Source organism: Scaptodrosophila lebanonensis, unplaced genomic scaffold (assembly GCF_003285725.1).
Source record: "Scaptodrosophila lebanonensis strain 11010-0011.00,11010-0021.00 unplaced genomic scaffold, SlebRS2 tig00000085-arrow-pilon, whole genome shotgun sequence".
NCBI lineage: Eukaryota > Metazoa > Arthropoda > Insecta > Diptera > Drosophilidae > Scaptodrosophila > Scaptodrosophila lebanonensis.
The window spans coordinates 4640288-4653194 of record NW_022060564.1 but is presented as its reverse complement, the minus strand read 5'-3'; the positions used below and the strand labels follow the sequence as shown (position 1 = coordinate 4653194).

The window sequence follows — 12907 nt, the reverse complement described above, 5'->3', positions numbered from 1 at the left end:
GAGTAGACGACAAGCGTAAACCCCATATAGACAGCCAGGCGTCAAAATGATGAGCAAGACAAAGGCCAGTTAAATGCTGCGACAGCAGCAGGATAGCCGTCAAGAACAAGAAACGACTTTTAATGAACTGAGAGGCGAGGGTCTGAACCCTTTTTAAATTCAAATTGGGTTCGTTGCCGGCGACGTTGCCGCCACAAATGAATTCTAATTATGGGCAGCTAAATGACATCGAGTCCGTTCCAGAGGCAGGTAGACGAGAATTGTTGAAGATATTTTGTGTGGAAGATGGAGAAGAAAAAAAAGCAAAGTCAAGGTTACAGATCTGAGCATATTTGTACATTGGAATGTGGCAGCAGTATTGTATTGTTTCCCGCTACTCAGATACACCGAGCATCCCATCATTTCAAGATCAAAGTCATTGCGCTAGTCGTTTGATTGTTCGGCGACTTTATTCCGAGATTCTTTTTGTTTATAGCTACATAATCATATATTTTTAAAGAGAGATTGTTAAACAGGTATTACGTTTTATTCTAAATCTGCCAATATCGTTCTTTTCACAATAGCTCCTGTACACAAATAAGTTGCATTGACATTCAAACATTAAGTAAGATAAGAAAGATATACTCTAATTAGTATTTGAATAAAACTCCCTCTTAATCATTCCCTTCTTTTGTAGGAGTTTTGAAACCGTTTGACTAGATCGTTGACAAAATATGAAATAATATGACAAAATATGAAATACAACTGTTAATCAGACAAATACGTTAACAACGACGAAGAGTTGGTTTTTAAATAGTTCTGTCAACCGATCGAAATAGATTATTGACTTGTTTTCCAATATTATTATTAACACCAGCATTGAACAATTTATTGCAGCTTATTGGTATAAATAGTTATATCGAATTGAAGCAGAAATCAGCTTCCTCTCAAGAGAAGACAACTGGCGGATCTTTTAGGCTACGATATAAAATGTTAGCTTAGCTCTGTTTCTCAATAGTTTGTTATTTGTTATTATTAAGTTTGGCGTATTTGAAGCAATTAAAATATTGTTTTATGGCCAACAATTAAGAATAACAAAAAATAACCAGCTTGTGAAACAGAACAAGACTAAAAGCGATGCCAAAAAGTATGTGAAAATTCGCCATCAATTTATGATAAAATATTTGGCCATTTGCTTCATAAAGTTCTTAATTCCAATAATTTATTACATACAAAATAATTAAAATAATACTTAATTTTCTTCTACTCATAGTAAGTATTCCAATCAATAATGCAAAAAATTGGCACCGACAAGAGAGTTTCTTGTGTATATAACTGAATAGTAAAACTAACATATCTCGATGTAATGTTGTTTATTTGTATTTCTAAATTTTCTATCGAAATGATATTTATTTGTTTATTATTTGGTAGGTTTTTGATAATTTTCAATAAACGTTTTATTTGTGCTAGAGATGTTCAAAAGAGCTATGCTTAGAGTATAACAGAAATTGTTTAATTGCCATTGAAACATCACGCGAGATAACATCTAAAACAATCGAAATGTATATATTTATTTACTTCACTATTAGCAACACATCTTAGCTAGAAACATAAGTTGTTCGAATTTTTTTTTATTGTTTTTTATTTAATTATTTATTGGCTTTTTTAAAAAATCCTTTTTCCATTCCGAGTACGTTTTAATGCATAATTTTTTCACCTAACTTACTAATTACTACAAAAAGCTAAACATCTGACGAATAGAACATTTGTTCTTCTATCCATTCCCAATTCAAAATAACTAGAAGGTTTAAGGCGTATTAGTGCCATACTGGCTTAGTCTAAGTAACAAATTCCTAAGTTACTTGGTTACTTAAATAAGTTGTCGTTGGCTGCCTCTCCTCAACCTTAAATCAAAGCTTCTTCACTTATGTTGTAAACATTATCAGGCAGATGAAGTTATTAATGTCGTTCAGATTAATTAACTTAATTTCGTAGGCCAATTAACACGACGCGTAAAAATGCAGTTGATAGCCGCTGCATGGATGACTCGCCTCGACCTCTTCCCCTCCCAATACTTTCAAGTGCCCGACTGATGCGCGCTACAAAATAATGTTAAATGCTTCTTGGAATGTGTCCCTCTTCCCCCCACGACGCCTCCCCAGAAATGGACGCACATTAGTTTCTATTACAAGCGCCGCATGTGTTGACTAATTGCCGCCAGTCCATGACCATTCACAAGGCCAGAAAGAGAAAGAACACCATATAAATGAATATAAATTAATGTAAATGGAAAATATATGAAAATATTTCAAGTCGCTTCGTTTTATCAATGATTTATGGTCGACTTTTCTTAATATTGTGTATTATTATTTATTTGTGCAAAGAAATGGCAATTAATATTATGATACAGTCGAACCTTTCGCAATGAACTCTCCTTTGATTTACAATCAAATGGGCGTGCCATGTTTTTAGCATATAGAGTATGGCACTTATTTTGAGGAAGGCCCGCTACTCGACGGATGGAGCCCTCACACAAAAATCCAGGGAATAGGTAAGATTAGTATAAGATACACATATTTTTAATCAACATCGATCTGTCAGTCTTACCGTACATCTGTCTGTCCGTCTGTTCTTCTGTTTGTCTGTATGAACGCCCTGATTTCGCAATCGGCTGAAGCTACATTGACCAAAATGGACGTGTAAACTCTTCTAATTCCTAGGCAACACTAGTTCACTTTTTGTTAAATAATTTGGTCAATACTGTTCACAATTAAAAAGGTACAATCAAGGAAATAATCAATAAATCAATCATTCTTATAGTATATAGAGAAACGCTGTTTAAATTACGACACAAAGTTTTGATTAAGTATTATAAACATCTACGATAGCACCAGCCTTTGAATAAGGAATGATCTGGCCCGCTGCCTGTTAGCCTCTTTCTTCATCTAAAGTTATTTCTTCTTCACAAAGGCAACAAAAAAATGCCATTCTTGTGTTAGGCTCACAAAATATAGGAGAATGTTTTTCTTCTTTTTCTGGATATTTTACTTTCGGGCTTCCACGACTGTAGCATTATCTCTTGGTTGAAGACATATAGATATATAAGAATGTCCATATAAAGACTTTAACCCACATGTTAGAATTATTTTTAATTTCTGGTCCGCCTGAGGTTTTAAAGAATTTAAATACAAATTCCTAAGCTCCATTTAGACGAACACTTTTTCTATCAAAGTTTTTTTCTGGCATTTTATGCACTGGCTGCCTCTGACGCTAAGGTTTTTAGGAGAGTCTATGAATAAGCTTTTCAATTAAATGGAATAACATATCATGGAATGGAATTCAGAAATAGCTGAATAAACTAAGCGAACATACAAAAGGTCGTCTAAATGGGGCTTTAGTACACGATTCCTCTCGCCCTTTTGTCACCTTTTAGGAAAATGGTAAATAAAATAACATTCTGGTGATTAACAACAAGCTTTCACTGTAGTTATTAATGTGAAGTTATGAGGGAAAAGTGGAATCTGCACAGAAAAGAAAAGAACGATGCCTAAGGCATTTGCAATCAACAATCAGTTTGCAGTTTGCTCTTTGCCACCACTGTGTGTGTGTGAATGGGTGAATGTGTGTGTGTGTGTGTGTGTGTGTGTGTGCAACATTATCAAGTCGATGCTGCAGCAGCTGCAAGGCGCAGCTTATCAGAGAGTCAAGTCAGTCAAGCCAAGCTGAGCTGAGCGAGTCAGACAGGCAGCCAGCCAGCATATGTGACTGCGCTGATAAGCGCTACCCTTTTGAGGAAATGTCATTTTGTCATTGTTTTATGCGGCGCATACAAATAAACACAAACAAACACGCACACACACACACACTCATGTATATGTATGTACATAATTGAAAAGACAGCTCAACGCAAAGTCCAATGCGCCACCGCCTTTTCCTGCCTTGCCAAAGTTTTGCGATAAAAAAAAACAACTGAAATAAAATAAAATAAAATACAAAAAGAACTTCGAATGCGTCGAATGCATACAGAAAAGATATGGCACAAAGCATTATGCGATATGCATAGAAAAACTATGACATCTACCAACAACAACAACAACAATACCAACAACTTTGTTTTAAATGGCATGCAGACGTCTTGGCGTCGCTTTTCTTTGAAACGCATTTGATAAAAAAAAAATGCATTGAAAGGCTTTTGCAATGGAGAACGGAAATGCGACAGGGAAATGCCCGTACTACAATATAAATGGGGTACGCAGCATTCCAAGAACAACACCAAGCCTTTTATATACAGTACATATATAGTAAAGAAGGTATTTCTAAATGTTATTTATTTATTTATTAAGCGATGTAAAATCTGTATACAAAGATTAGGGCAAGCTACAGATCGTTGGCCTGAAGCTAAGCTATATGTCTAAATAAAACTGTTATTTATTTTATTTACAAGAGTAGACTTAAACTTAAAATCTACTGGGAAGGAGCCATGGCGACAGCCGTCTTCAGCTGGAATAAAACTAAATTATTGTAGAGTATTTAATTAAAGTGGAAATTTAAATATGGTTCGAACATGCAAAAACTCTTAAGAAGAGTTTCGCTTATAATAATTTTAAATATATTTTTGTATAACAATAAATAAATATAAATTTGTTGTGATTTGTGAATTATATATTAATTATATATCTAAATTTTCGAAAGTCCATCACTACCAAATGGCAATTTTCTTAAAAGCAAAAAACTTGTCAGCTATGTACATAAAAGTATATAATATTTTTAATATAGTCTACGGCTCCTTCTCTCTCACCGGAACCGGAAGTAGCAGCGCATACAGCAGCATTTAGCATCAACCTCAATCAGACCTCAATTCCTCAATTATTATGACACATTTTGATTGCAAATTCCTAGTACTTGCTCGATTTAAAAGCACAAAGAACTGCGATTAAATGTTGTGTAAGGAAAGTTATTTTTTCCCCCGAAACGTCATTAATATTGCAAAAGGCTGTCGATAAACAGACTATGTCAAAAGCACAACCTTATAAATGGCATAAATGTTGAAGACTACCCAATTAATAAATTGAAGCCACCACTCTGAAGAGACTATTTTGTTATAATTAGGGAATTTAATTCGAATCGCCAAATAACTCTTCTAACAATAGTATTGATGGTTTTTATTAGTGACATTTCCTAATGAATATTTAACATATTTTTTTATAGAAAATTTTTTTTTGAAATTATTTTTATTTACAAATTCTTTTGTCATTATAACTAGATTAATATTGATATTTAAACTGAGGAATAGCTGTTTAAATACTCTTACTTGACACATACTTAACTTACTACTAACTTAATGCATGTTAGACTTTGAAAGCCGACTTGGGAGTTCTAGTCAATCTATTTTACATTTGAAAATATTCGAATTACCTATTAAAATTAAATCTACTAAAATATTATTCATATTTAAATAGGTAATTGAATATGCATTTAGTTAAATTTACGTTGTTTTTATTTGATTTAGATACGAAATATTAGAACATTGAATTTATTATGAAATTATTCATTTGTACTATGCAATCTTTTTTTGAACGATTGGAAAAGCATTGGCACTGGATAAAGGCACTAGAGAAGGTGATAAAATAAATTTTAAGAAAATTATTAAATTAAATTAAATTAAAATTGTAAAAGTACACAGCAACAGAAATAATTTGTTCAACGAAAATGGAAAAGTTCTAATGAACACCATAACAAAAATTGCAAGAAATATTTGAATATTTGCAGAACAGATGCTATAGTATTATAGCATTAATATAACACAGCGAGTGTTTGTTCCAGTAAATAATATGATGGAATAGCCATAGAAAATTCCCTATTTATAGATGCAACAGCACACCACCTATCCATCTATCTATGTATGTATGTATGTATGTATGTATGGGTGTGTATTATGCCGGCCCCTATCACATTTCCTCTGCCACAAAAGCAACAATCAAAATCAATCGCACAAAATTACACGGAGCACATTAAAGATAAACGAAAGAAAAAGAGGGGGACGACAACTAATAAAGCCATCAGAAAAATTCTCAAAGCAACACGTTAAGTTCTAAGAAAATCGACGCGCCGTCCAACGTGTGGAAGAATTGTGTAATTTTATGTTTGAAATCAAGAAATATCAAATATATAGTCGTCTGCTGGCGCCATGGCTGATTTCGTGAATGCCAGAAAACGGCAAGCTGTGATATGAAACCTCAATATTTTTAACTATGGCGCGTTAAGAACGCCTAATGCTACTGCATAAGAATCAGACAAGTATTGTTAAAAGAATTGGCATGTGCCATGGGCTGTGCGACCAAAAATGGCACAAAGTATTTGTCGGCTTGACCAACCGACGACGCGAATAAAAGATATGCGATAAAAAGATAAAGATACGTCAGATAATTTGCATAATTGTGTGATTTGCATGCTAAACGCGCGTGATTCATGCGTGTGAGAGCAGAGAAATATGAACAGTACAAATTACTTAACAACAACACCAGGCCGTCTAGCTTTTAAACAAATTATTCAAAATTTGGGGAAAATAAAAAACTGATTCATCGCCATGAGAGCAAAAGACTTGTTGTTGGACCATTTGCGAGTCTTCTTGCTCGTATTTATATCGGGTCATTATTCTGCTGGAAGAAGCATAACAAAGGCATTCTTCTTCTAAATATTGCACCAGCTCCATTATAAGAAAAACCATTTTAAAAAATTGGCTTTTCACTGTTCATTGTTTTTTCGCCGCCACTATATATTTTGATCTTTGTATAAAAATAATATGCATTGGAAGTTTGTAAATTATTGTTAAAAGATTGATTCAAATATCTTACAACGACTACATTTATATTTTATTTTAAACAATATCCATTATGGGAAACCAAAAAAAAATATAAACTTCTTACTATTTTTTCTCAGCCACTGTTTATTTGGATCTTTGCATAAAAATAATAAGCATTGGCAGTTGTATATGTATTATGGCTGAAAGATAAATTTAAATACGGACCACATTTATATTCTCTTTTAAACAATATGGATTTTAAGAAAAAATAAATAAATAAATTTAAATAAAAAAAATTATTTTTTTACACTATTATCTCGTTAGCACTGTAAATTTCGATTACATAACCATTATATGCATTCCCCCAAGAACAATTGTGTATTATGACCGAAAAAATAGATCAACAAATATCTTTTATGGACTATATTCATATTTTCTTGTAAACAATATCCACTGTAGAGGTACAAACACCAGCTGTTGGTGTGCGTTTGCGGCTTGTGGCGTCTGCCTTCTGGCTTAGAATTTTGTTGTCTATTTGTCTGCTCGGTACATCTAGAAAATCCCATGACTAAATGTTACATGTTCATCAGGCATTTGATTAAGTCATTGAATCGCGTCAGTGCTTGTCAAACTGTGTGCTATCAAGCACGAGTATGTGGGCGCTAATGTGTTAGTGGCTGTCAATAAAAGCCAATGAACTGAACACAAATGCAACGATTGTCGCTATTGCTGCAGCCGGGAGCAGCCAAGGCCTGACATAAATCACTTACCCTCCGATTATTAGACAATAGGTAGGCATATCAAAGCGACTCACACACACAGACTTTGATACACGTACCACCACTCACCAAGACATGCACACACACAGAATGCACAACAACAGCAACCTGTTTTCGTTGCAACAAAGAAATGAAAAAGGAATTTCGAAAAAAATCACACTGGTCGACAAAGTTTTCTTACAATTCAAATGATGGACAATTTTTAAACATAGCTGAAACAGGTATCAGGTGAAGTTTTTACTTTAAACAGTCTCAGAAAACGAATTTTTTTTTTTTGGTTAAAACATAATGCAAATCTAATTAAAGTTAATTTTGTTATTGGGCCATTATTTGTTTTGGATTAAACAAAACCAGTTTATTCTTTACTACAAAAACAGAAAAAGCAAACCAAACATAAGGTTTCAGAAGTAGTTTTTCAAATTAATAAATAAAAGTTATTACCTACATCATCACTTAAGACTGTGTTTAATTTCAAAATATTTTTATAAACTAATTAGCAAGTTTATTTAAATACAACAATTTTTTATAAATTCTTCGTTGTGCCGAATTTATTTCTAATTTTAAAATTTATTGTCTTTAAAGTTGTATTATTAGCTCCCTTTTTTTAATTCAACAAATTTTTAATTTATGTACTCTCTATACTATAGACTATTGTATTATATCATAATTTACGATAAAAAGATATTATATATCTATAAGCGAAATAAAATATATAAATAAATATATAAATATAAAATATATAAATATATAATATATAAATAAATATATAAATAAATATATAAATATAAAATATATAAATATTGATAAATTGAAATTACATTCGAATTTGCTGCAACAACTACTTAAAAAAAAAACAATCTTTATTTGACGTAAAAACAGCCAAGTCGACAACACTAGTCACCAGCCCTTATCACTGAGTTCCCGTGTTTGTAATCACTTTTTTGTGGTTCTATGCTGTTGCAACATGCTTGTGTTACGTTCCGAACATTGCGAGTTCATCTGCCTCTCAACATGTTCCACCTGCCGCACATACGATTTTGTGGCCGGAAACACTAGCACCAATACAACTTGTTGCAACGCTTCGGTTCAAACATGTGTGCTACGGTGGCGTTGAAAACGAACACTGTTTAGCAATACGCAACGCTCTGGCAACATGTTGCTAAGAAATTGAAAAATTTCTATTACACACACAATAGAAATATAATGTAAATATATCTACTCGTATTGTACATATATTATAGCTGAAAATTTTAACTTAAAGCTACCATTAAATAAATTAATTAATAACTAACTAAATAAATAAATGATTAATTAAATAAAATAAAGAAATGAAGAAAAAATAAATAAATAAAATTTTTTTTTTCTTCGTATTTTATTTAAAACTGTCCATCATGGACAATCATTAAATTGGATAAAGATAAACTTTACAGTTTATTATTTCATTTAGAGTGTGGTTGTAGTATCCGGCTAGTCCCTGGGGAGGTCCAGAGGATGGGTCCTGAATAAAATATAGCATTACATTTTTTAAATTGCTATCAAATTAAAATTTTTAAAAATGCATTAAAATAATTTCAGAAAATACTACATATTTTCTAATAATTATTATATCTATTATTGATATTTTTTATTATTTATAGTGAAGAATATTTAATACAAGCTGCGCTACTTTTTCAAACATATTGATATAAATTCTATAACATTTTCCCTCCCATCGGCATGCGAAAAAGTGCAGAGCTGGCGGGAAAATAGCTAGCTCGGCAACACTGATGCAACGACCAACCGATTGTTGAGCAACAAACAAGTTTTCTGCTCTCGCCAGTCAACGACGAGCAGCACGCGTGAGCAGTTCGCTTCGGGTTCCGGTCCCTCCAAACAAATAGTTGCGGCGGTCGCTCGTTTGCCAGCGTAGAGCAAAACAGTCAGAATAGATTTGAAAATAAGATTTTGCATGAAACAAAATTTGTTTTTTCAAACCGAATAGCGCGCGAGAAATGCGAATGCGACGCGACCCACGGCCACTTCAAAGCTACAACAAATTTCAATAAAATGTTGGTGTAAACAAAATAAATAAAAATCAAATCCCCTAAGTGTGTAGCAACTAAAAATTACTTTAAGTCAAAAAGATAAAATAAAAATTAAAAGTGCGCAACAATTTACAATTACAAAGATACTTTTGTATCTCGAGGTGCATTTTTGCAGTCGACCAAGCTGGCGGTGCAGGGGGAGGGGGACTCTTTGCGAGTGTTGTTGTTATTGTTTTTGTTGCATTGTGCGAAAGTAAAAACTACCTGCTGGGTAGAAAAAAAACGCATGGAAACCTGTTTTGTGGAAATGATTGGCCGTCTTTTTGGTGTTGTTTGTGCGGTGGCTGCCATTCGTTTTCGACAGAAAATCTCGAACAATAATGAACAGCAATTGCGCGCACAATTGGCTGCAAGTTTTGGCCAAATTATTTATTTCTCTGCAATATACGGCCTAAATGGTGAAACCTCTAAGAATTACCAAAGAAATCATCACGCAGTGACAGACAAACTTCAAAAGAGCGTTCAAATCAACTAATTAAGCAATGAAAGCCCTAGAACTACAAAGCCGCACAAACACTTCATTTTGTTTGCTAAACTTTTATTTTTGTTTTTGCTTTCAAACTGATTAATTATTTAAGAAATTAAAGCCCTACGACTGAAAAGTAGACCAATAATTTCATGTTGTTTGATAAACTTTTCTTTTTGGCTTTTAAATTGTTTAATATTTGACTGATTAGTTAATCAAGAAATTAAAGCCAATAATTTCATTTTGTTTGATAAACTTTTCTTTTTGTTTTTGCTTTTAAGTCGTTCAATATTTTGCCACATTTTATTGAATTGAAATTAGAAATTAAGTCGACTATTTCTTGAACTAGCAGCCCATTATTATTCTTCCAAATTATGACAAAACTCTTCATCTTTAAATTTTAAACACGATTTTTGTTGAACACTAAGGTTTTTCAACTTCAATTGCCAATAATTTGTCTTTTTTGTTATGAATAGATAAATATTGAACATATAGAAGCTCTTTAATGTTATATCTCAATCTCAATTTCTTCATATTTTAATCAGTTATAAAAACATTGTTTTTCTGATAGTATTTTCTGCTAATACCTAGTACCTGAATAATCTATATATCATACCCCTATTCCTGCAGCATCATATATAACCACATGAGTAAATGCAATATAGAAGAGTGAAACATTAGTTGCAATTAAGTCCTAAACAACGTTCAAAGGGACGGCACACAACGCCTTAAAAAAGTGAAACTTCAATAAAAAAAAACATATATAAATATATACATATATAAACATATATAAATAAAAATAATCAAAGGCTATAATGCTGACGTCCACCACATCGACGGCCACGATGACAAACTCATCCTCATCGGCCACACCCACGCCGGGCTCGACATCATCGAACAGCACAACGCTAGAGACGCTGCAGCAGCATCAACAACAACAACAGCAACAGCAGCAACAACAACTGCAACAACAACTGCAACAACTGCAAGCAACAACAACAACAAATGGCTCACGTCCGCCATCGCGTGCTCCATCCATACTGGACAGTCCGACATTGGCGCGTGTGGAACGCGCGCGTCTGCGACTGGAGCAGGAGCAGCGGGAGCGGGAACGGGAACGGGAGCGCGGCAGTGGCGGTGGCAGCAGCACCGGTACTGGCAGCACAGCCACTACCATGAATCGGGAGGATAGCTTGGAGCGCAGCATTCTGGATCCCAAGGTGTGTGTGAGTGTTGAATAGCATTTCCATTCAACTATATATAGTTAACAATTAAGTTCAAGTATAAGTGAGGGGAATTGGATGGGAAAATTGAGCATCTAGCTAAACACTTTCTAATCCAAGTGCTGAATTGAAGCATTCTGATTGTAGAGAGTGTAAATATTATATTATTATAATATATACCACCTGCCTATGTAGTAAGATGACAATTTTTGACAAATACTGATCAAACACTGGCTCTAATAGTATGTGTCTAAAAAGAAAGCTGTAGAAAAAGAAAAACTCTTTTAATTGAATATTTCTTTTTCTGCAAATTATGAGACTTATTTTATTTAACGATAATATGCTAAGCATATACATATCTCATCAGATTTGTTTGCCATTTAATTGGAAACAAAATTTCCATGTTCTATGACTATATTTTCATATCAATCTATTCCAAAGACTTTATAAAATAGTTGGCTGCCTATTTTACCAAATTTTTCGGCAATCTGGCCTTAGCTTAAACTAATTCAAATATTAGTTTTTTAAATAGCCTCCGATTTTATAATCATTTAGAGATAGAGATATATCGGAAAAGGCTTAGAAAATGGTTGCATTTAACAATGAACGACAGAAAGAACTCTAAGAAACTCTAGAGTGTTCTTAAAGGCCTCCAGCTGCCTGCTAACTGGATACTCCCAATAGACCAATTCATTCCCAAACAAAACGAGAATAGCTTAAAAGATCAATTATATGATCTGCTTTTAAATACTAGATCTACACTCTAATTTATTGAATTTATACAAATGTTTTATAGAAACTTTTAAAGACTCTACTTACAAATCAAAGTCCAATCATAAGTCATCTTTTGGGATTCTTAAAGCAAATACAAAATACATTTATAAGATAAAAGTTTATTGTGAATTCCACCCAACTAACATACTATATATACTATATATTTTGTTGATGAATATAATTAGTTGAATTGTTGCTATATCCAGAATTCAAATTGTTCTTAAGCCTATGGCCTATTATTTTGTGGTCGTTCAGCTTATGCTGAGATAATCAAGCTCTTAGTTGAACCAAAAAGGCCACAAAGAGCCCTCGCATAAGAGGAGGAGCAGTGGAGTCTAGAGAAGCAGCTGCTTACAAAATTGATGCGTTTCCGACGCGCCAAATTAGCTGAAGATTTCGGCCAAGCACTCACGCACTCACACACACACACACACCCAGATACACAATTACATTGGCTTAAACAAAATAAGCCATAGATTTTTGTTCTTGCGTCAGGCACGGCACTCGACCGCATTTTGCTAATGGCCCACGAATACTCCCCGACCGCCCATGACTTCTGCTCTGTCCTCCCCCCACCTCTGCCCACAGCGCTGGTCAGCAGCGGCTTGTTCTTTGGCCCTCAAGCTCTGACCACTCGCACTTTTTTTTTGGTTTTGTTGTTTTTTTTTTTTTTGCTACTTATTACCAACAATGTCAATGCATGTAAATGCTTTTTATTTTGTTATTATTTTGTTAGCGCTTTTATCTGCACTCTCCATTGTTGTTGTTGTTGGTACTGGCATTGCGGTCTCATCAACTGG

General features: G+C 33.7%; 1 protein-coding gene across 3 annotated transcripts in view; it reads left to right on the top strand.

Annotated features, from left to right (window-relative positions):
• Positions 1 to 9404: 9404 nt before the first annotated feature.
• Positions 9405 to 12907, top strand: part of LOC115626317 — an 84367-nt gene continuing 80864 nt past the window's right edge. For 2 of the 3 annotated variants that reach the window (XM_030521653.1, XM_030521655.1), the window contains exons 1-2: positions 9405 to 9608; positions 10741 to 11330. In XM_030521653.1, coding sequence (XP_030377513.1) covers positions 10926 to 11330 — 405 coding nt within the window. In that variant the 5' untranslated portion in view covers positions 9405 to 9608; positions 10741 to 10925. Of the gene's footprint in view, positions 9609 to 10681; positions 11331 to 12907 lie in introns of all 3 variants that reach the window. The other variant, XM_030521654.1, reaches the window with a different exon arrangement.